The sequence below is a fragment of the Tiliqua scincoides genome, chromosome 10 (genome assembly GCF_035046505.1).
Source record: "Tiliqua scincoides isolate rTilSci1 chromosome 10, rTilSci1.hap2, whole genome shotgun sequence".
In the NCBI taxonomy this organism is placed as follows: domain Eukaryota; kingdom Metazoa; phylum Chordata; class Lepidosauria; order Squamata; family Scincidae; genus Tiliqua; species Tiliqua scincoides.
In genome coordinates this window covers 5,957,652-5,981,383 of record NC_089830.1, presented here as the reverse complement: position 1 = coordinate 5,981,383, position 23,732 = coordinate 5,957,652, and the positions used below count along the sequence as shown (strand labels likewise).

The following is a 23,732-nucleotide window of genomic DNA, read 5'->3' as shown; positions in this document are numbered from 1 at the left end:
GGTTGGCCAGGTTGAGCACTGACCATCACCTAATGAGGCCAACCCCTGAATCTTCATTACCAATGACAGTGGCATGGCATGCACTCAGAGTGTCATCAAGTGGATGACAGTGTGTGAGCATGTGCGGGGGGCGGCATGCAGGACACTACTCCAAGGCCCCTACCTCCCTGACACAGGACCTCACTCTCAAGTTAGTGGTGTAAACCACTGATGCTTGAGAGTGACCAGGCATTATGAACATTGAAGAATTGCCTTACTGCAGAAGAACAGGGACACGCTTCTGTTCTCGCTGCCTGAGCCCCTTGTACTAGAACCTTATTACACACTGCAGAAAGCTCTGCTCTTCTACGTGTTGTGCACTGTTCCCTGGTCTTCTCTGATTTAGGGCACAATCCTAACCCCTTATGTCAGTGCTTTCCAGCACTGACATAGCAGTGCCAATGGGACATGTGCAGCATCCTGCAGTTGGGTGTCACTCATGGAGGCCTCCTCAAAGTAAGAGAATGTTTGTTCCCTTATCTCAGAGCTGCATTGCTGGAAAGTGGAAAGTGCTGGAAAGCACTGACATAAGGGGCTAGGATTGCGCCCTTAAGAGGTGATAGACTAGAAATGCGCAATTGTCTGACAATCGTCTAAGGTGGTTCAAACTATGCCTCTGCGGCTGCTGTGGGTGAAATGGCAAAATGAACACTGTAGTGTGTCCTGTGCATGCATTGTTACACCTGTGTGCTGGAACTTAGATGCATCTACACCCTGCTCAGAGTTTTGACTTCCAGAGACCTCGGAAAGGGAACTGAATGCCCAAGAATGACAACTGTAGCAGCTCATAAAATGTGTGCTAGGCATCCTCCCTAAAGGCAAAAAGTAGGGGCAAAATAAGTGTGGTAATCCAGGAACGTTTCACAAACAACAGGAACTATGTTAAATTGGGGCAACTGAGAGGTCTGAAGCGTAGGTGTGAACACACCCATAGACACAACAGCCACAAATAGACTGGTCCTATGGGATTTGTTGAATCTGGTCCAGACAACCTGATGCAGTTCCTTGGTTGCAAAGGATAGTGCTATATCACATAATTCAAATTATGATCTCTATCAAGAGAAGACAATCAGGAGCACTTTGCCAGAAATTCAGATTCAGAAGACAGTGAAACTATTGAGGAGTTGTCCCCTCACCCCCCAGCAGTGCCACCTGTATTATCTTCCTGTTCTTCTCAGTAGCAGAGACTGTTCTCTCAGCTGTTGGTGTGCAGTATATTTATGGAGTGCTCACTGAATGTGGGACACGTCTTGTTGTTGTTGATGGCAAAGGAACAGTTTGTACTCAGCAGAAAATAACAGAAGTGCAAGAAAAGACCTCCTATCATTTCCCTGTGATAAGGCAGAAGTTGACTAGTTTCTGATCAGCCTTCTTCAAAGATGCTGACCTAGTGTGTTCTTGCCTCATCCTTCAGTAAGTGGATGGCTTTCTGGCTATACAGTCCTTGGAGAAACGTGCAAAATGTCAAGATGGACTCTCTGACAGCCCAAAATGGACTCTCTAACAGTCCTGAGGGCTAGAAACTTACATTTTGGAAGCAGAGATTCTATATCAAGGTCTGGTCAAAGTGCTTGTGGGGTGGGAGGAGACTGTTGCCCATCAATGTGAGAGTTTCTTGAAAGAATTCATCTATATCAGTGGTTCTCAAACATTTAGCACTAGGACCCACTTTTTAGAATAAGAATCTGTCAGGACCCACCGGAAAGTGATGTCATGACTGGAAGTGACATCAAGCAGGAACATTTTTAACAACCCTAGGCCGCCTACCCACACTTACCCAGGAATAAGTCCCATTTACTATCATTGTTAAAATTTTATACATAGTAGCTTGTTAAAAGTACAGATCTATAACATTTCTCCAAATGCAGTCATGTACCATGAGAGCATCAAGTCTAATCTATTAAAAATAAATTATTGAAATGGGGACCCACCCAAATGGCTCACAGAAAGTGTTCCCATTTTTCATGGAATGTGCATTGTTTTGAGGGACACAATGAAACCTGATGTTTTTTGCACACAATGTACTCCTCTTTCTTTTGGCAGTGAAGATCAACTGTTTTATAAGATTGACATGAAAAAAATCTGCAGTTCAGATGCAAGAACAAAAAGATAAATCCTGATACTGTAGACCTGTATGGTCAGCAATGGTCAGCAATTTTCTTCTCATGGTACACTACATCTGTGGTCTTCTCTGGTCTTTGTCTCTTGTGATGCCGCTTCCCGCATCCGAGTGACTCTTCTGGGTTCTGTGGTTCTGTTTGTAGGGCAACCGTCTGTACTAATGAATTGTGTGCCCTCCTTCATTTGCCAGTCCTATGAATCTGTAGTAAGAATGGCTTAAGAATGGCTCCCTCTCTTGAGACTTTTCAGTGAGGCCTGAAAACCCTTCTGTTTAAACAAGCCTTCTGAGTTCTCGGCCTTTTTAACATCTTTTTAACATCTTTAATATTTTTTACAGGCCTGATTCTTTTATGATTTGCTGCTGCTCTATGCTCTTTTTATCGGACTATTTTTTATCTGACTGCTGTTTTTATGATATGAGTTAATATGTTTTTATTTGTTTTAAATTATGTTTTTAATCTGTTTTAACCTGTTGTAAGCCGCCTTGAGTCCCTTCGGGGAGAAAGGCGGGGTAAAAATAATTATTATTATTAGTAGTAATTTGTTACTATAGACCAGCCATTTTCAACCACTGTGCCGTGGCACACTAGTGTACCACAAGTGGTCTTCAGATGTGCCACAGGAATTTGGGGGAAGATCATTTATTAGTAGGGCCAATGGGGATATGAGCCCCCCACTGGCAGCATGGTGTGCCTTGTCAATTGTCAAAAAGCTGATGGTATGCCTTGACAATTTTAGTGTCTTTTCAGTGTGCCATGAGATGAAAAAGGTTGAAAATCACTGCTATAGACATTTTCTCTACAAACCAAATCACTGAACTAGGGAAGAGTTTTTCGATGACTTCCAACCACTGTACTCCAATCTCTCACGGCACTCCTGGGAACCTTTTGTGGCACACCGGTTGAAAATCTCTGCTCCTCACAATTTCTGGACATAGCCTATGTGGTCACACACAGCTCGACTCCTTGTACGTATGATGTGTGTAGGGTGGAAAGTCATGGTCAATTGTTGACTTCCCTGCACAACCTGACCTAAGGCCAGTTCAGACATTTGTTCAGGCAGAAAGCTTCTATGTGCAGGGATGGATGAACCCAGAAAAACATTTGGGAGCATTCATAAGAAAAAAAGGAAAGTGCTGCTGAATCAGGCCAAAGGGGGTTCCTTTTATCCAGAATCCTGGTTCCCATAGTGACTCATCACCTTCCTCAGGGAAGCCCACAAGCAGGAGATGGAGGCACCCTCTTTTCTCACCATTGCTTCCTTGCAGCTGGTGGCAAATAGTAGTCATCATGACTACGAGCTGTCAATAGACTTACCCTCCTCCATGAATTTATCCAATCTTCTCTTCAAGCCATCCAAGCTGTTGGACACCTCCTCATCTTGTGACAGTGACTTCCACAGACTTATGTATGCTATGTGAAGAAGGACTTCCTTTTTTTTTTTTATCCTGAATCTTCCATCAATCAGTTTCATTCAATGACCCCTAGCATGGCAAGAAGAAAATCTCTTTCTCCATGCCACAACTAATTTCATAAGCCTCAATCATATTCTCCCTTATCTACTTTTTTTGCAAGCTAAAAGCTCCAAATGTTGTATCTTTACTATATTAGGAAAGTGCCCAAGCACAAAGGGCTTGTCCCCTTCTGCACTTTTTGCCACTCTACAATCTTCTTGAGATGTGGTGACCAGAACTGTAAGTAGTATTCCAGATGTGACCACATCATTCACATGGTGGTGTGTGCACATTCCTAAGGCCATGCCAGCTCCCCACCACATGCAGGAGTTTATCTCCAGAGTCAGCAGGTGCTAGGATTATTATGCCGATATTAATCTAGGGCAGCCTTTCCCCAATGGTGGATTCATAGGCCACCAGTGGGTCCAATACCCAATCTTTGGTGGGTCATGAAACTGACAAGGCAGATTAGGCTGTGTGCATCAAGGATTGCATCAAGATTATGTGCATCAAGGCTATGTGCTGCCCAATCACCATTATAGCCACAGATGCCTGAGCAGCTGGTAAAGTGAAACTTCTTTTTAGGTGGGCCCAATGCGCTCAAGCATAACGGGTGCATAGTGATATCCCCCGTTCTGTGAAGTTGTGTGTGAGAGGAAGTTTTGGGGAGCACATGCGCTCAAGCATAACGGGCGCATAGTGATGTCCCTGGTTCTGTGAGAGTTGTGTGTGAGAGGGATTTCAGGGGAGCACATAACTGGGGGAGCACATAACTCAAGCATAACTGGCGCATTGTGCATGTCTTGGCATGCACAGCCAGTGGCGTGGATGGAGAAGACAAAGACAATGGCTGCAGGGCACACTGCCACAAGCTGGCCACAGAAGCCACTGGTTGGCCACAGAGTGTGCCTTCTTTACCAGACTCATGCTCAGGTCAACCACTGGCCTGCTGAGGGAGGAGGGGGAGTACTGGGCCTCTCCCCTCTCCCTCAACTTTGCCCCTCCCCCCTCCACAAGCAGGGTCCCTTCCCGACATGCCCCGCGCCACAGAGTGGTTCAAACAACAACTGCTGCTGCTGCGCCAACGAACTCCCACACCTTCCTCCCCACCCTAGCAACAGGCGGACGCCGCTCCTATTGGTCCGCGTGACAGCTGCGCCGCGCTCTGATTGGTTACTCGGGAGGCGGGAGGTGGGGCCTCGCTCTGCGCGTCTGTTTTTCTCTCCTAGCGCAGCTCGACTCAGCTCGGGCGGCAGCGGCCATTTTGTGTGCGAGGTGCTTGCGGAGGGAGGGAGGCGGAAGGACGGGCGAGTGAGCGGAGAGAGCGGCAGTCGCCGGAGGGGAGGACGGGAGAGCGGGTCGGGGCTGCCCACAGGTGTGCCAGGCTGAGGGAGCGGTTATCGTCGTGGGGGGGGAGGATGTGGGAGAGCCGCCATGTTGTGTCTCCCCATTGAAAGACGCTGGGGGGCGCCCCACTGGGGGGCTTTCTCCTTGCGGGCCTGAGGCTCGTAGCAGGGCTCGTGGAGGTCTGGGGGGCTCGTGGAGGTCTGTCCTTGTTGTGTGGGGAAAGGTGGAGGGAGCTGGCACTCCTCTTGTTGGGAGCTTGGCCCCTGGGGGTGGGCGGTGGATGGTGGGAGGGGGTTTGCCCCCTTGTTGGGGGAAGTGGGGCCTTGCCCTCTTGTGGGGGGGCGACGGTGGGGGGAGCTTGTCCTCTTGTTGTTGGGTAGGGGGAGCTGGCCCTCTTCTGGGGTGGAAGGGGGGGAGCTGACCTTATTTTTGTGCGTCTTGGCCTCTGGGGTTGGGGAGCGATGGTAGGGGGGAGCTTGCCCTCTTGTTGGGGGGAAGTGGGGGCTTGCCCTTCTGTATGGGGCCGAAGGTGGGGGGCTTGCCCTTTTGTTGGGTGGGGGGTGATGGTGGGAGGGAGCTTGCCCTGTCGTTGTGGGCGGGCTTGGTCTCTTGTGGGGTGATGGTAGAGGGAAGCTTGCCCTCTTGTTATTGGGGGCTTTGCCCTCTTGTTGTGGGGAGGAAGGTGGGGGGCTTGCCCTCTTGTAGGGATGGGGTGACGGTGAGAGAGAGCTTGCCTTGTTGGGGGAGCTTGTCCTCTTGTTGGGTGGGGGGGTGAAGGTGGGGGGCTTGCCCTCTTGTTGGGGGCTGGGGGGGCAAAGGAAACCCCCTGTAGCAGTGGGACTGGCCAGAGGTCTTTGCAGCTGAAAATAAACCATTTAGTAAACAAAAACAAAATGAGTTGGGTGAGATTGAACAGTGACACCCACTACATTGGGAGTATCCCTTATTTCCTCCATTCGCTTCCCCACTGTGTGTGGGGTGATGAGAGATCTTGGGCTGAGTTGAGTTGGCAGTGGAGGTGGGGGGAGAGGAAGAAGCCTGAGAACCTTTTTGGGGTGGGGGGTAGAACAGAGTCGGTTGGCAGTGGGGGGAGAGGAAGAAACCTGAGAACCTTTTTGGGTTTGGGGTAAAACAAGGTTAGAAATGCTCTTTTGGATGCTTGGTTTTGTTTCTTTCTTCTTCCCTCCCTGCGCCATGGTGAGTCCGTTCTGTTCTCCCCACTTTTGATTGTATATTATCCGCTAGGGCAGTGGTTCCTGAACTTTTTTGACTGGACCATTGACCAGGGCTTCCCATTAGGACTACGATCTTATATATTGTATAGGATGGTGGGTTTTTCCGTGAAGATTTGGTGGCTCCCCTGGCTGGCTACCATGGCTCACAGTTAAGGAACCACTGCGCTAGGGTTAGGTGCCTGGAAAACCTAGTGGATACCAAATTAGCAAATGCTGAATTATTAAGCCTATGGGAAAAATGGAGTTAGATTCCAGGGGCCTCTCGTCACCATATACTCTGTGAACCTGAATCTTAACTTGAGGGAGGGGTTGTCTTAGACTTGAAGTCTATGGGGCTGGTTGACAGGGCTCACCAACATCTCCAACATCTGATACTTCCTCCTCTGTGCTAGATACCTCTTGATGTATTGAAGGTTGTGGGGATGGCAGTTTCTCTATCCTTCAATTTGTTGAAGGTTGCTGGGCCAACAACAAAGCCTCTGCATTCAGTTCAGCAGTGGGGAGGGGTTTTCTTCTCCAGTCCTTCTCTCTGTCCTCTTCCATGGTCAAGAATGGTGTTGAGAGCAAGAGGGGTGGCAGTTCTGCCCCTCATGAATAAGCGAATTCGCAGATAGCAAGTTTGCATATAAAGAGAATTGACTGTCGGAGGGTGGCAGAAACCTAGGAAACTGCTTTGTACTGAGTCCCTCTATCCTACTGCCCTGATATTAGCAACACTGACTGGCAGCTGCTCTCCAGGGTTTCAGGCAGTAATTTTTTTTTTTCTTTTTGGAGAATTGATTTTTCCACTGGGCTGCAGCCCTGTTTTGAAGGAATTCTGGCCAAGCAGACATGGTGGTAGTAGGTGGTGGCTACAGAATCTGGTCTTGTTGGGAGTTTGTTGTTGTTGGTATCTCTTACCATTCCTGTGGGCAGGGAGGATTTTTTTCCCTTAGAGGTGTGTAATTGCTATATAGTCTCTGGAAGGTGGGGGAGAGAGGTACAGCAAGTCTTCACTTTAAAGTTAAGTTCTTGAAAACTGCACTTTTACGGGAAACGAAACCAATTTTACCATAGGCTAATGATACAAGAGTTGCATTCCCAGAGCATATTTCTGGTAACAAACACATCACCAGACTTCTAAATTAAGAACCAAAACACTTCTGATGTTAAACATTGAAATAAATCTGAGCTTCCAGGCTGGAGAAAACCCACACAGACATGGGAAAATATGCAGACTCCACACAAATACAGTGGCCCTGGCCAGGAAGCATTTTTCTATAACAAAACATCTTTAAGTGAGTACTCTTTTCTGTATGCAGGGAATGTCAACATTGCAGAGGTATCCTGCATGTTTGCTTTAAATGTACCTGGAATATTTGGGGGATTCTGATAACTCCCCAGCTTCTTGACAGTTTGATTATAAGTGACTTCTATTGTTATGGGTGTGAAAAGTGTGTGTGTGTGTGTGTGTGTGTGTGTGAGAGAGAGAGAGAGAGAGAGAGAGAGAGAGAGAGAGAGAGAGAGAGAGAGAGAGAGATTAAATTGGGCTTCCCAGGTCCTGAGCTTCTGTCAAATAGTAACTATTTTTATTAATGCAGTTCTTAAATACCTTAACTACAGATAGCAGGAAATGGGTCACTTACTAAGGCTTGCTGGTGTATTTTAAATGAGATCTGTCAGGTTACGGCAGTTGCTCTTGCAGGCCTATCTTTGCAGGGGCACCACGCGTTCTGAGTATTTTCTTTGTACCTTTCTGCTAAGCAGATGTCCTTTCTGAAAATCCACACAAAGAAGTGGGGTCTGGCACATAGCAGCTTATGCCACAATACATTGTAACCTTTAAAGTCCTGCTAGGTATACTGGGTTCCCAAGTTATGGATGTCGCAAATTATGAATGACACTTTTGCACAGTCCACCTGTTCTGGTGCTTTCATGCAAGTGTTCTGACTTCTAGACAAACCTCTGGAACAAAATTGGGTTATAAGTTGGGATGTGGTGTACTCTGTTCTGGCCTTTCCTCTGGAATTCTTGTAACCTACAGTGGAAGAGGCAAGGATGTGTGTTTAAACTCGGGTGCAACTGGTGGTATATACAGGTCAACCTACTGTATCTGTGATTTGGGACCCAGGAATTTCACTATTCACAGGTTCCAAACCCACTGGGTTGGAACCCCGTCCAACATGGACCCTCCAGGGGGTGTTCTGAGGCTTTAGATGGTCACTTCGGTTTATCATAAAAACCAGAAGTGGCACTTAAAGGTCTTAGAAGCCTTTAAACCTTTCATACCTTCTTTTAATGGGAAGCACAGCTCCTGTTGCCTCCAGAGAATTAGAATTGGAGGCTCCTGTTGCCTCCAGAGGGCCCAGGACCCATGTATTTCATCATCTGATTTTGGTGTCTTCAGGGGTTCCTGGAATAGATCCCCTGTGGATACTGAGGGCCCACTGTGTATCTGACTGACAAGTATGTTTCCAGTTCATTTTAATAGCAAACTCTTGTTGTCTAAACTGTGTTCCTGACTGGGAATTCAAACTTGCTCTTTCTCTTTCCAGAGCCAGGAGTTCTATCCTCGAAGCCTGTGTGCCAAGAATCCGATGTTGGGCTTGGCTTCGTGGCTGAAAACAGCAGATCAGCCCATGAGAACTACCACTCCTAGCCAAAGGAAGGGGTCCAACAGGAGTCAGCATCTATTCTTTCAGGTCTGGCAGCAGGAAAGGGGACAGGAGGTGGAGTCTGTGGAATCCGAAAAGGAAACTGAAAGGTAACAGGGACAACAATGGCACAAGAATATGAGGAGGCTCCTCATTTGTGGTTCGGGCCTCCTCTTGCGACCCCTTTTTGTCATGGCTTCCTAAACCTTGCAAACTGTATCTTGGTGGGAGATAATGCATTGGAATTGCATGTTAATGTTTAAAGGTTTTATTCCTGTAATGTATATCTATGACTTGCTTTTTCAATTGATGAAGTGCCTTATTTTCATAAATCAGCTGTTTAGAATAGGCCATGGTAAGAAGTTATTTGTTGTACCTATGAATAGGTCCTAGCTGTGGTTTCTATCTTAAATGTACATTACTTTGAATTTCTGTAGTTAAAATGAGACATTGGAAAAACACACAAACAACTACTGTGAAATCCAGCCCATAGTTTTTAGTGTGTGTGAGAGTGGTCCTTGCCTCCAGAAGTATTATCATAAACACAGCTTTGTTGCTTAAAGGCCCTTAAAGTATGTGTCTTCTTTACAAACTGTTAGATTCTCTTTTGCTTGGGATAAATTTGGGAAGTCTTTTCAACATTTAGTAGTATCACAAGGACCAGTAAAGCCACTGACATTTTTCTCATTCCAGTTTTGTGCTATATCTTTACAAAAGTACTTGAATGCTCTGCTGACAGGCATGTGTTCTTTTCCCTGCCTCTCTTTTTTGAGTAGGTGACGCTTAAGTTGAAGATGGGAGGTGGAGAAAGGTTCAACATTCCATCTACCCAGCCCAGAAATACTACCAAGAACCACCAGCAGCTGAACAACAGGAAAAAGAGCAAAGATCAGAATTCTCAGATGAAGAAAATCCACAAAAAAGAGAGGGGACACGGATGCAGCCCATCATCTGTAGCGTGGCAGGCCATGCAAAATGGAGGGAAGGCTGCGATGCACTTCCCAACTAACCAGACTTGGAATCCAACTTTACCCAACTCACTCTTCATGCCTCAGACCAATCAGAACTATGCTGGAGCCAAATTCAGTGAGCCACCTTCCCCGAGTGTTCTTCCAAAGCCACCGAGCCACTGGGTAACAGTTTCGCTTAACCCTGCTGATAAAGAAATCATGACTTTTCAACTTAAGACCTTGTTGAAAGTTCAGGCTTGAGGTGCAAGTCTGCCTTGGAAAACGGCACTTCAATATTGCAATTTCTGGTTCCACAATGTAAGTCCATGTAGGGTCCCAAAAATGCAAACAGGCACATCCCATACAAATTTTATAATTTGGCTGGATTTTGTGTGATAAGGAAGTTGGAGCCATTGAAAATACACTCACAAACAATTCACTCTTTTGTGGGTTGTGTGCACTGTATTTCCCTCTGCACTGAAGCACTGTTATAATCAATTGGTAGCTTGAACCAGTTCCTGGTCATGGTTTTTGGTGCTTACTGTATCTGATTTCAGTTGCTGTCACTTTTGGTACTATGCTTAAAAGTGCATGTTTCCAGAAGTGAAATTAATGCCAACTGACCAAACTTCCAACAGTTGCAGTGCAACATAATTGCAAAATATAATTGAATATCCCCTCTGCTTGAAATATTGGTGTAAAATTAGCACGTTTCTGACTTCTGTGCTGAAATATACATGCCTAGAATTGTGTAAACAAATCCATTTACAAGATGGTGAATTTTTGAGTTTACTGACTTGCATGTGACTTTCTTATCCATCCTCTGAACTGGTGATTTGGGCAGGCACTCAGAGCCCTGTGACCAAAACAGAAACACTTGCATTAGGGAACTAATTCTGTATAGCACTTAGTAAGAATGGAAACTGGGCATGCAATTGATCTGTAACTTTTTAAGCAGGCCTAGAACTGTATTGCATTCATCATGAACAGCTTATACATGTGCCAACGCAAAGCATTTTTGCATTGCCAGGTGACTGCCAAAAGCTTCAAGTGTTCTCCTTCACAGTGAATTTCACTGAGCTGTGTTTGAAAAACATCTGGCTGTATTCAGAGAAAGCTAGTTGAGACTCAAGCACTACTGAAATGAATGGGACTTGGATGTGACCAACTTCTCATTGATTTTTGTTGTGCTTGGTCATGTATTCCTTGGATACAGCTCATTCTGTAGCTTTTTATGTTTTGCTGAAACAACTGTTGAAGCCAGTCTGAAATTGGATAACTTGTACTATGAATTTGTTTGTTAAAGCTTAGCAAGTGTAAAACATACCTTATGTAGGGAAGAAAGAGCCATGTAAATAAATGTAAAAACTTGTAGCATATGTAAATTTATGCTGGGCTTTCCTGCCAGAATAAAATATTTTTAGTACAAAACTGCTGAATGTAAAAAGACCGTGCTGAGCACATGGCATGATTTTTTTTTAAAAAACAAAACAAACTGTTTAAAAAAAAACTGCAAACCTTTAAAAGCACATGTCTGTGCCATTGCACTTGAGTATCAGTGTGGGTTATGTGCCCATGTTTGGCTTTGTTTTCTAAGTTGGATTTTTAAAGTAAACTTGGTACAAAAGAGAAACTGATTTTAAAGGTAAAACAAGAAAAAAACCATCAAGGGTACAATTACTTTTCTATTAAATGCAATAGTACAACTCCATTTTAATGGATCTGAATCGTGCCTTTTGACTGCAGTCCTAGGTACGCTTCCCTGAAACTCAGTCTTGCAGACAGTTGTAGGTTTACTTGAGCGTGCTTAGGATTGGGGTGCAAAGGTATAATCCAGCACAGGGTTATGCATCCAAGCTTCATAGGTCTGAAGCACACAACTATGCTGGATGCCACTAGTAATTACTGCTTCCATTTTGAATGAATGAAGTTATTTGAACAGTGACTGACCATTATTGTTCTGGACTAAAGTGTGTTAAGAGCTTCTCCCATGCAAAACATGGATTTGCCAACATCCCAGCTTGTATTTGTGTAGGCCTACTCTTATTTGTGACTACTGCTGGCTACTATATTTGGGTAGTTTCATTTGTATTTGGCACATTTTCTGTGTTTGAGAGCCAGTTCATGGCACAAAACGTTGGAACCCATTTTGATCCTCCACTGGCAACCAGCAACTTCAGGCTTTTTGTGAAATTTCAAAACTTGTCTGTAGTGCCTGACTAAATTTCATTCATAGAAGATACTAAAAGCTGTCAAACAGTAGTTAATAGTTGTAGCAGGGAAAAATGCATTCAGTTACTTTTCAAAGCAACTTGTTAAGTCTCAAGGGTGCTTGGCTACATAGCAGGGCACATTTGAGCTACTTGTGTGTTCAAAATGGTTTAGCAACTCGCAGAATACAGTAAGCTTTCCCAAATGAGATGAATAGATTGGACATTTTCCAGAAAATATATGCCTTGTCCCAAACTTGTCCTGGATATTTTCAAATCAATGTGTTATCCCAAATGTAATTTTGATTGTCTAAATTGTATATTTGAAATACTGTTTCAATGTGAATTGGAGACAAAACGAAATAAAACATCCCTATCCTTTTCTCCCCCATATTGTGTTAAGGTTATTTCTTTAGTAGATTTAATGCTTCTCTATCTGCATGGACAGATTAAACTTGTGGAATAGAATCATAACAGTACTCTCTTGTAGATGTTCCTTGGATGGCTGTTCTTGCACAGGGCAGATTTCCAGTGTGGCATGTGATGCAGTATATCTGCCACTCTTGTTAAATCTAAGATTACATTTTAGGGGGGGGTGAGTAGGGGACCACATGCTCATGCTTATGGTAAAAATAAAGACAAGAGCAGTGCCTTGAGACAGCTATTTGGCTTAGAAAGCTCTTGAAGCCATTGCTTTTCATAGCATGATCCTCTCCCTCCCTCAATTCCAGAGAGTGCAAGGGGCAGTATTGTTCAATACTACTTGTGTTTTAATCTGATCAGGAAACTTACCTGCTTTGTCTGAATTTCTTATTTCAACAACTCAATGCTGGTAATGTAATTGGCATCTAGCTCTGCTATTCAAATAATGCATCTAGCTGATGCAGTAAAAATGGGTAACAGAGAAACCTGTTTGGACAAGTGCAAATGAGCTGTCCTGTAGTTTTAGTGCTGTATGGCTTTACAACTACCATGATTTGTCAGTCTTTATCTTTTATCTTTCCATAAAGACTATATAGGACAAACACATGTGCTACTTTTAAGTCAAATGCTACAGGCCTTTTTCACTAGGGCTTGAAGCACTGACTTTTCATACATATGCTGGCTGTTGGAAGTATAGCCACTGGGGGCTGAAACGACTATTCCCATACCAGTACTGCTGAACATGGTTACTAACAGCCTACTTTAAGAATCTAATTCTAATAGGTAAAACTCTTCTGAGGCTGTTTAGCACAAGTAATTGGAGCTAGAGGAATGCCAACCAGTGGCATTCATACCAGTGGTATGTAAGACCCCTTGCCATCTGGCAGCAAGACTAGCAATGCAACATAACAAGCAGAAAGAGGTTTAGCTCAGTGGGTAGAGCTTAAGTATGTACTTCTTGCAAGCTCCAAAAAGCCATCCCATCCACCCTGAGCTTATCTGTGTTTGTTGCATTGAATCTTGGTCTTTCAATTCAGTAATAACTGAGGACATCACCAGGTGGGCCACAAATGTGCTGGCTTGAGGATTCTGAGTTTTCCATTCTAGCACTAATCAAGGCACACAGCCCTTTGTAAACCAGAGGATTCATCCCAAAGTCACCTCTAAGAGGCGGACATGGAAATTTACCACCTCTGTGCCTTTGCATTCATAAGATGCATGGGATGGAGTTAGGGTCAATGCTGTAGGTATGATTCTATAAGCATACTAGTCACATTACCCAACAGGCCTGCCAGGTGCAAGAGAGAACTGCTTTACTTATGTCAGCTCAGTATAAGAGGGCACTGGTGTTCTATACTGATGGGAAATGTCTATAAAAACATTTCCATGTATAAGTTAGACAGTATAACCCAGTGTTTCTCAAAGTGTGGGTTGAGAACCAAATTCAGGTGGGCCCCTATTCATTCCAATATTTTCAATATAGACTTGATGCTACCAAGGTATGTGACTGCATTTGGGGAAATATTACAGCTCTGTACTGAACAGGCTACTATGTACTATGTATATGCTTTTAATGATAGTCAATGGGACTCTTGGGATAAGTGTGGGTAGGATTGCAACCTAGGATTGTTAAAAATTTTTCCTGCCTGATGTCATTTCCAGTCATATCAATTCCAGTGAGTCCTGACAGATTCCCATTCTAAAAAGTGGGTCCTGGTACTAAGGATACTATGGTACTAAGTGATACTATGGCACAACTAAGATAGCTGACAGTGGACTATCCTAGGACAATGGCCAAATATACCACAGAACAGTAGACTTGCTTTTTTTGGCATCATGCCCTGTGATAATGGCAAAAGGTAGCCTCATTCCTTATCAGGCAGACACCTACTACAAGCAGGGGGAAGGTTTTTTCCCCCCAACTTGCCAAATGGAGCACCAGCTTGGGGGGGTGGAGCCCTGCAGATACCTCTACAGGGGGCCCCAAGCCTCTACTAATAAAAGAAATTGATTGAAAGCCACTTCCTGTTCTCAAACCAGAAGTGGATTTTAATTGAGCTTTTCACTACTGTATTGCAGAGGTACCTACAGGGCTCCCCAAGCCCTCCCTCCCAGAGGCCAGCATTCCATTTGGTAAATTGGAAATAGCCTGGCCATAGCACAATCCTGCAAATCACACTGCTGCCCCCCCCTTTAAGGGATCAGAGCTACATGCTTGATCTGAAGCTACTAGGTCAGTTTTCTAGAACAGTAGTTGCATGTTGTGAAAGTCCCTGCCTTGACTGAGATGGTGGCCCTCTGCCAAACCATCCCAGAAGGCTAAATGCTGAAGGATACTGTGATGTCAAACATCTTGCATCTTCTACCCAGTACAACTTGTTACCCAGTTTTGACAGTGACATCTATTGGACGTTTTTGTTACCCTTGGACTCAAGACCAGTGATATTTCAAATACCAAACTTAAGGCTTTTAGACTACAGTTCAGTGGAGCTAGGCTCACCTTCATTTCTTTTATTACAGCATATTTGCTAGATTTACAGCAAGCACAGAATAAGCTGTGTCTTCACCTTGATCAAAACACTGATGTTTTAAAGTAGTACACAATATTTTAAAAAGAACATATAAAAATACCTTTTTAGAAGCCTCTATAAGAAAGGAAATACAAAGTTTATTTCCACAACTTTCCTTTGACCGCACACTAACACTACAGTATTACATACACTTTCGTGTTTCAAACTATACATCAGGGAGAAGTCTACAAAAATTAAAGAAATGCAGATATAAATGATTGCATAGCAGAACATGAACTTTAACAGTAAACAAAAGTTAGAAATACTATCAAATATACAAAGGCTCTAGAATTACCCCCTAGACATGTTCCACAGCCAGCACTAAAGAAGCCAGCTTTACTTTCCTGAATGGCCCTGTTGGAATACCTAGAACTTAAATTGGAAATTTTTCTATAGAAACCAACATCTTATCAACATTCAGTTATCCTACTAGAAGTAAGGGACCATTAGATATCGGAGGCTGGTTTTCACATTTCAGTAGAAAAACAATGTTTGTAATACAACATAGTGCTCTCTCCAGAGAATACTTTGAGATTATGTCATGGCAACATTTTATATTCAGATTAGATATTGTGTTAACACAAAAGAGAAGCAAAGGATACAGCTCTGTTTCACATTGTGTAAATGCACGCAAGATGTGCTATACTGCAAATGAAGCACTAGTTATTCAGGGAACAAGGATTATAAACTGAAACTTGCCAACCTAGTAGGGTTCTGAATGTAAACTCAAGTTGTCAGTTACCATTAGAGACACTGCTAGAAATGGGTACTTATGGATACATAAACTGCCTATCAAGTCATTGGCATAAACCTTTAGTTCTTACACACTGTATGCACTAATCTGTTTTTATCTGCATCTATGCAGCAAGAAACCTAAGCAATTCGTAGTCCATTGCTCACTAAAAGTCAAGATACACCACAATGCATACATGTTTACTTAATTGTTTTAACTGAAAATCTTCCCCTAACCCCACAAGGGTAAAAATATTAGTCAAGGAGAAGCACCTAAATCTTGACAAAACTCACAATAATCTCTCTTGGCTGATCTCCCAGCACCAACACTTCCAATGTGACCAAATGAGTGCCTCAGTATTTTTCACAATGCCCCACGAGTCAGTCATCTTGCAACAAATGGGCACAGTGAATACAAATCCCCTCCTTTAGATCAGGAATTTGAAATTACTAATTTATGTCACAGTAGTTATTGTTGCATTATAGCTGTCCAGTTTTCCAGCTGTACAGCAGGAATTATTGGACAATTTAAATATCTAAATATACACAGTTGTTAGGACACACTCCCTTGTGGATAAGATTAGGACAATGCTGTAAGTTATGGTCATAATCAAGGTACCATCAATATTTGAAGCATAAAAATGCAGGTTTGTTTTTTTTACAAAAATATAGAGACACCACAAGAACCTCAATAGCTGCCCATGACATTTAACAAAGTGGACTCTTTTGTATAACATTCTCTGTGGTTTAATTGTAATAATTGCCTGCTACAGGGAAAACTGACAAAAGTTATTTTAAGCAATGTTGCAGCATCATAACTCAACTGTGTAGCTGGATGACACATACCTAAAGAACAAGGGACATTTTAATGGCCACTGGACTTGGGACTAGCCCAGGACCTAGACCTGGACTTTGATCTAGATCTAGAATGCGATCTTGACTGAGATTTGGATCTAGCTGGTTCTTTCCTCCTTGGTTCTTTTTCATATCCCGAGCTGGACTTATAGTGTGTCTTAGACTCCGTTTTAGAGGCGCCTCTAGATTTAGTGCGAGATGCAGACCTAGAACGCGACTTAGCCTTCATTTCTTTTTTGGGTGGTGACTTAGAGCGTGATCTTGAATTGGACTTTGATCTTGAAAAAGATCGGTTACGGTGTTTGAACCTAGCAGAAAGAGGAAGACAATACACGTGAACATGGACAAGTTGCTAGGAGTGGCATATCGCACATTAAAACGGCTCATTGCCGCAGGCACACACTAGTCCAATTTTGAATGCGTTATAAAAAGAGTGTTTACCTATCATTATCTGAACGACTTCTGCTATGGCGATGTCTTCCAGCAGGTCTACTGCTAAAAAGGTACATCAGAAAAAGTAAACAGTGGCATATACCTTTAGAATCTCTCTCACACACCCCAACTAAGTTAAGTTTCTCAAGAGGAGCACTTGCTTTCCATTTTTCTTCAATGGTGCACAGACTATTTCAGATAATGTTTGCTCTGAAGGTGCATGCAAAGCAGGACAACTTCCATGCGTGTTATTACAAAGGTGACTTGGTGTCTAGAGGCTTCAAACAGTCAATGTGATTTATCTTCTCAATTACAGGGCAGTATGGGTCAAGCCAAGTACTACACTTACTTTCTAGGACTATAAGATCTGCGATAGTTGTAGTCAAAGGAACGACTTCTTGACCTCCTTCTTTCATAACTGCGGCTTCTAGAGCGCCTGTATCTGTCATAGTCATCGTAACGGGAAGAGCTGTACACGTTCCTTCCTTCCTTGGCTTTCATTTGGTTTGGTGCTGCAGAAAACAGCAATTCTTATTAAAATTACTTTTCAATTGGTTGCTTTAAAAGCAATATTAAAAGCATTAGACAACAGAATCCAGAACTGACAGCCCACCACCAATGGATATTCATTCATTAAATGGAGCAACATTACTAATGTACGGTTATTTCAGAATTCAGCTAATGCTATTTTCATGCCCAGTGCACATTTTAAGTGCGCACAACTACAACAGATGGTCATGAATGAAGGTTTTCTCTATCGGTTAAAGAATTCTGGAAAGTGACATAGTCACTTGAGCTGATTATGTGGTAGGTTTTATACTGACATTCTTTGCAGGCTGGAAAAATCCTGGTGGCTAAGCACCAGTACACCTAAAAGCTTCTGGCACGAAGGATTACAATCAGCTGCAACATTCAGCATTTGCTATAAATTTGTTTTAATCTGGCTTCACATTTACAAGTCAAATCTTTTATAAAATTTCAACCAAGCCTATAGTATTTTATTAATGGCATCATAAATTCTTGTCAGCACAAGATCTTCAATACTAAAACCAAGAGTACATACCTGATTTTTTAAGTTGTATGACAAGCTTGTCAACATCTTGTATACATAGCCCTGTGTTATGTTTCAAGACCCCATTTCCTAATGAAGGATTAAGTTACACAAATTAGAAAGATAGTGCACATACTTTTCCGATCTCCTTGAGCAAACTGGATTTCTATTTGACGGCCACAAATCCACTTCCGGTCCAAATTATGAAGGGCATCTTCAGCATCTCGGACATCTTCAAATGTGCTAGATGTTAAGGTACTTGGAAATTTGAGGTATTTACAGCTATAGTTAGCAAGCTTTGGCTTTCTCATAATGTCACCACACATCCCTTGTTTACCAACTTGTCCTAATTGTTTTTTGGCATGTTCTATGGCATAACAAAAATTAGCTGACATTAACATTAAGTCTCATTTCAGAGTAGCAAATAAAGGCAAATGTAAATGAAAGAAATTTTATTGTTAAGGAATGCCAAATTTCTCACATACTGATATATAAAAAATGGTCTCTCTCCCTGAAAATTTGCTTTGTTCTCTGTAAGCACAGGTTTCTGTTAATATACTAAACAAATTGCACTTTGCTGTTGAAACTAGTGCTAAAAGTGACGTTTTATCAATCTTTCCATTATGGAGTTTAAAAGTTAAGCCAGTAAAAAATTAAATTTGATCATAAAAGTGCACAATGGAAAATTAAGTTTTAGTCAGATGCTACAATATACTAACTCATATTCCACATTTCTCTATATGACCTGAATATTTTAACAGAACCTATAAGCCTCCATTTAAAAAGATACCACTAACATTAAGCAAGTTATTACAGGGCCCATCACTAAACTAAACCAGAAAAAATGGATTGGTTAACCACTTACACAAGCAGCAAGAGGACAGCTCTTATTCTGTAGGATACATCAGGTATGGCTCCTTTAATCTTGGCCACCATTCAACTTCATCTTGACCTTTAACTCTTTAAGTGCTTGTCAGAAGGACTTGTCATGAGATGCTTGGTCAAAAATGACTGATGGCTTTATCTTTATACTTTGAAAAACAACCATTTTGCCCCATTTGCAGATAAAGCGAAGCTTTGTCTCCCATTATGGCTTGTCCTTCTTCCAGCTTTTCTTTATCTTTTCTTTTCCCAAACTTTCCCTTCTCTTCAAGCCTGATCCTTAAGAGGTCTTTGGCTTGTCTACTTGCCTTAATTCTTGAACTCTACTCTAAAGGTTCTTTCATGCTTTCTCTTTGGGGTCGCCATTACTGTACAGCTTTACACTCTGAGGCAACAACAGAGGACAGTAAATTAGGGGACAATAATCAAAACAAGACTTTTCACCTCATTTTATATAAATCCTCTTTTGATCAAATTATTCTAATCTATGAAATTAAACAGTAACTATCAGCCACATTTTGCTAAGCAAAAGAACACGTTTATCATCAATGCCACTTATATTAAAATTGCAAAGACAGGTTTTGGAGGCAGCAACAAATGCCATTTCAATATTAGAAGCACAAGTCTAAGGCTGCAACAAAAAGCACATTTTTACTTGATATGGTTTATGTTTTGAGGAGATATGAAAATCTGTAAGATATTAATCTGTGGGGAAATGGAACATGCCACAATATGACATTACATACAACAAAGAAAACAGCTTTTTCATTTAGGCTTGTTACCTCATACACAAACGTGAATTTCAACCTTCAACACCCCTCACTAATCAGCCATCTGAAGAAAGGATATTGAACATAAGCAAATCCTCTTGGACGGCGAGTGTAGAAATCCAGAGGAACATACACATCCACTATTGGACCATAACGACCAAATTCACGACGTAAGTCTTCAGACCTGAAAAAGAACATTTAACATTTGTATGTCTTCACTAATTATCATAAAAACAACAAGGCTACATAAACATAGTGACCCTATTTTGGTGACTCACCATCTGGAACTACACTGGTTTCCTAGCACCATTCTGAGATAAGCCAACCTCAAATATGCTGCGTGGAAACTTAAATCAAAAGAACTTGTTTTGGTAAACAAGTTTTGGTTTGTTTTGGTAAAAATGTGTTTAAATCAGCGTGTAAGACTTTCTTCCTCCATTATTACAGTTTTAACAGCCTCTATCCTAAAGCAAGAGATCTGAAACTACAAAAAGTATACCATCATGCCACAAGCAGAGCAATCCAAACAGGCAGTTAAGTCGGAGCAGGCAACCTGCATGGGCTCCTAGGTGTTGCAAACATGTAGTAAAGCATGTTTATACCAACTCGGGAGTTGGCTAGGCTGGCGTGGAGGCCTGTGCCAACTCCAGAGGACAGATCCAGCCTCACAGAGGTGCAGTTTGCGGTAGCCAGGGGCAGGGAGGGGGAGTGGATGGCTGCAGTGCAGAACGGAGGTGGGGAGGGCAGACTGGATGCAGAAGGGCTTGATGATGTCACTGTTGGTGGGTCCAACATGCAGAAGGGCTTGCAGAAGGGCTTGATGATGTCACTGAGGTGGGTAGGGCAGACTGGATGCAGAAGGGCTTGATGATGTCACTGTTGGTGGGTCCTGACAGATTCTCATTCTGAAAGTGTATCCTGGTGCTAAATGTGTGATAATTAGCCACAGCAGCGCAGGTCAAATCCTAAGACCCACTCCCAGCCCAATCAGCCTGATCTGCCCCAGTGACTTTGCTGCCCCAATCAGCCTTACATAGTTTCGTAACAGCTCAACACTGTGCAATTTCCTGCATATCACAGAACATTAAGGCTGCTGCATTTTCCCGCCACGTGTAGAACACTATACTACTCTTTAACCAGCATGTAATTAGGCTGTGGAACTTCTTGTCACAGGATATGGTGATGGCATATGGCCTGGATCCCTTTAAAAGGGGAACTGGACAAATTTCTGGAGAAAAAGTCCACCACAAGTTATAGAAGTAGGCTACCTCAAAATGCCAGATGCAAGAGAGGGCACCATAATAGAGGTTTTCTTGAGTGCTCCCTGAGGCATCCGGTGGGCCACTGTGAAACAGGAAGCTGGACTAGATGAGCTTTTGGCCAGCAGGGCTCTTTCTTATGCTCTTAACAATACACATGCAGGCATTTCAAACATAATACTGCTTCCTACACTGATTACCCAATCCTATCAAACTGTCTTATACTGTTTTTATTGTCTGCAACACTGGCTCTCAAACTTTTAGCACCAGGACCCACTTTTTACAATGAGAATCTGTTAGGACCCACTGGGAGTGATGTCATGACTGAAGTGACATCATCAAGCAGAAAAATTTAATCCTGGCTGCAATCAAATCCACTTACCCAGGATAAAGTCCCATTGACTATCATTGTTAAAAGCATATATATATAGTAGCCTGTCAGTACAGATCTGTAACATTTCCCCAAATGCAGTCACAGACCATGATAGCATCAAGTCTAACCTATTAAAAATAAAATACTGAAATGAACAGGGAACCACTTATAATTGGATCCCAACCTACCATTTGAGAAACACTGGTCTACACTGTTTACATTATCTCTGATAGTTTTATCTTTATTTTAGCAGTTTATCAGTTTTATCTATTGATTGTTAGCTGCTTTGGGTGCCCTTTGGGGAGAAAGGCAGGCTATAAATCTAGTTAATTAAATTAATTAAACTAATTAACTTTCCTGTGCTGATGCTGCCGTGCTAACAGGGCATATGTTAAAACCTGCACAGAAAGGTAGCACACCACTATTTTAAAGGCTTGTTATAATGTGATCTCCCACCCATCATTATGATGCACTGTACATTTTATCATGGAGGCCCCGTAAGGCTGCCTTGGCAATTGCTTTGACTGGTAAGCTTTTTGGATTGCTATTTGCTTTGACATGTATGCTGAAAGCATACTATTACAACCAAATCCTATGCGTGCCTACTCAGACGCAAGTCCCATTAGTGTCAATGAGAGCCAGGGTGGTGTAGTGGTTTGGGAGGTGGACTTAGACCTGGACAATCCTAGGTTTCAAACACCCCCTCAGCCACAAAGTGCTGGGTGAGCTTGGGCCAGTCACTTTCTCTCAGCCTCACCTACTTCACATGGTTGTTGTGAGGACAAGAAGGAGGGGAGCAGCTCAGGGCAGGCTGAGCTCTTTGGAGGAAGGGCAGTATAAGAATGTGAAAAATAAAATAAATGAAGTTACTCTCTGGAAAGTGTGGACAGGACTGGGCTGCAAATTATCAAATAAAGTTGCAATTTTAATTATGAAATAAAATTACATTTGTTCAAATAAAATAAAAATTAATTAATTTCCAAATAAAATTAAATTTGTTCAAATAAAATACTGATTTTCAAATAAAATATATTTTTTTCAAATTGAAGTTTTAAAAAAGGAAATGCTTCTTCATGCACCTGTGGAACTCCCTGCCACATGATGCAAGAGGATGCCACTAGCCTGGGTGGCTGGAGGGAAGGGGGTGAGAGGCGAGGCCTCTCTCAGGGGCTGCCAGTGCGTGCTCCCTGCCACCCCGCCCCAGGCAGGGGGCCCAGCTGCAGTGGGAGCCACCGCAACCTGCCCCCAGTGTTGGTGACACGTGGTCTGCGCAGCCAGGGGACAATGAGAGGGGGAGGGGAGGGCGCGCGCACAAGCCCGCCAAGGCGTGAGTGCTCTGCGCATGCGCCGTGGCTCGCGCTCCCTCTCAGGCTTCCATCCGGGCCTCCCCCCACCTCACCCGCCGCACTGCCCCCCCTCACTTACACACACCTGGTGTCGTCGGCCACGTTCCGCACGAAGAGCGAAGTGTTGGGAGGCCGGAGGTAGCGAGACATGGCGCTGGGGAAGCCGCACAGGCTCCGCGATGACCCTCCTGTTTCTCACCCAGAGGCGCACAGAAAACCGCCTCAGACGCGTCCTCCTTGAGGCCAAGCTCTCGCGAGATTTTGCCTCACATCCGCCTTGTGCGCCAAACTCTCGCGAGACCTGGCTCACGTCCGCTTTGGGGGCCAAACTCCCGCGAGACTTGACTTCGCGTGTGCCAAACTCTCGCGAGATTCGCCCGCCAAACTCCCGCGAGATCTGGCCTTACCCCCCTTACCCCCACCCGTTGGCGGGAGACGTCGCTCGCTCCCCGAGGGCGAAGAGGGTGCGCATGCGCTCAACGCAGACTGTGGGGGCGCTATCGAGCCACTTGAGGCGTTGTGCGCAGGCGCGGCGGCTGCTCGCTTTCGTCCTGCCCACCCCCTGCTTCTCTTGTTCCTCAAGGGATTCCAGGATAGGCTCTTGCGCATGCGCACCCAGAGAACAATAACGGTCGGGGCGAAAGAGCGCGCGCTTTGAGGTGCCGCCATTTTGTGAGGGCGTTGCCATGGGCAACAGGCCTAAGTTTGTTTTTTAAAAAAGATCATTAAGACTTTATTTCTGCTTGTTTCCTTCGTCCTTATTTCTCCTCCATTCCTCATTGGCATTAAATAAAGAAAAGAAAGGTACTTTGTTCCCCAGAGGGGCACTCTGCACATGCTTAGGGGAACTGTTGCTGATGTGCACCATGTCAAAGTAGGGGGACCAGATACAAAGGTGCTGTGGCTGGAAGCCTCAGGACTTTAGCCTTCTCAAGGAACTAGTCCTCAACAAGGAGCTCAGCCTCAGTGCATGTCTAGGGCGACCAGATAAAATGAAGGACAGAGTGCCTCTACCTGGAACCATTGTATAGAAGAGGGAATGTGATCAGAT

The 23,732-nt window shown here is 43.6% G+C and overlaps 2 protein-coding genes across 8 annotated transcripts; one reads left to right on the top strand and one right to left on the bottom strand.

The window, feature by feature from the left end:
• Positions 1–8,848: 8,848 nt before the first annotated feature.
• Positions 8,849–12,379, top strand: PNRC2 (proline rich nuclear receptor coactivator 2). Its single transcript, XM_066638919.1, has 2 exons — positions 8,849–8,938; positions 9,605–12,379. The coding sequence occupies exon 2, from the start codon at positions 9,623–9,625 to the stop codon at positions 10,037–10,039; it is 417 nt and encodes a 138-aa protein (XP_066495016.1). The 5' UTR covers positions 8,849–8,938; positions 9,605–9,622; the 3' UTR covers positions 10,040–12,379.
• Positions 12,380–14,886: 2,507 nt separating this feature from the next.
• Positions 14,887–22,917, bottom strand: SRSF10 (serine and arginine rich splicing factor 10). Of its 7 annotated transcripts, none has more exons than XM_066638895.1 (6): positions 22,761–22,917; positions 19,783–19,887; positions 18,188–18,291; positions 17,350–17,512; positions 17,010–17,063; positions 14,887–16,876 (listed from the first exon to the last, which is right to left on the bottom strand). In XM_066638895.1, the coding sequence occupies exons 1-6, from the start codon at positions 22,829–22,831 to the stop codon at positions 16,579–16,581; spliced, it is 795 nt and encodes a 264-aa protein (XP_066494992.1). In that variant the 5' UTR covers positions 22,832–22,917; the 3' UTR covers positions 14,887–16,578. The 7 variants fall into 7 exon arrangements, with proteins under 7 accessions (XP_066494992.1, XP_066494993.1, XP_066494994.1 ...); XM_066638896.1 differs by having other exon boundaries at positions 17,010–17,060; XM_066638897.1 differs by having other exon boundaries at positions 22,767–22,917.
• Between the last annotated feature and the right edge of the window lie 815 nt (positions 22,918–23,732).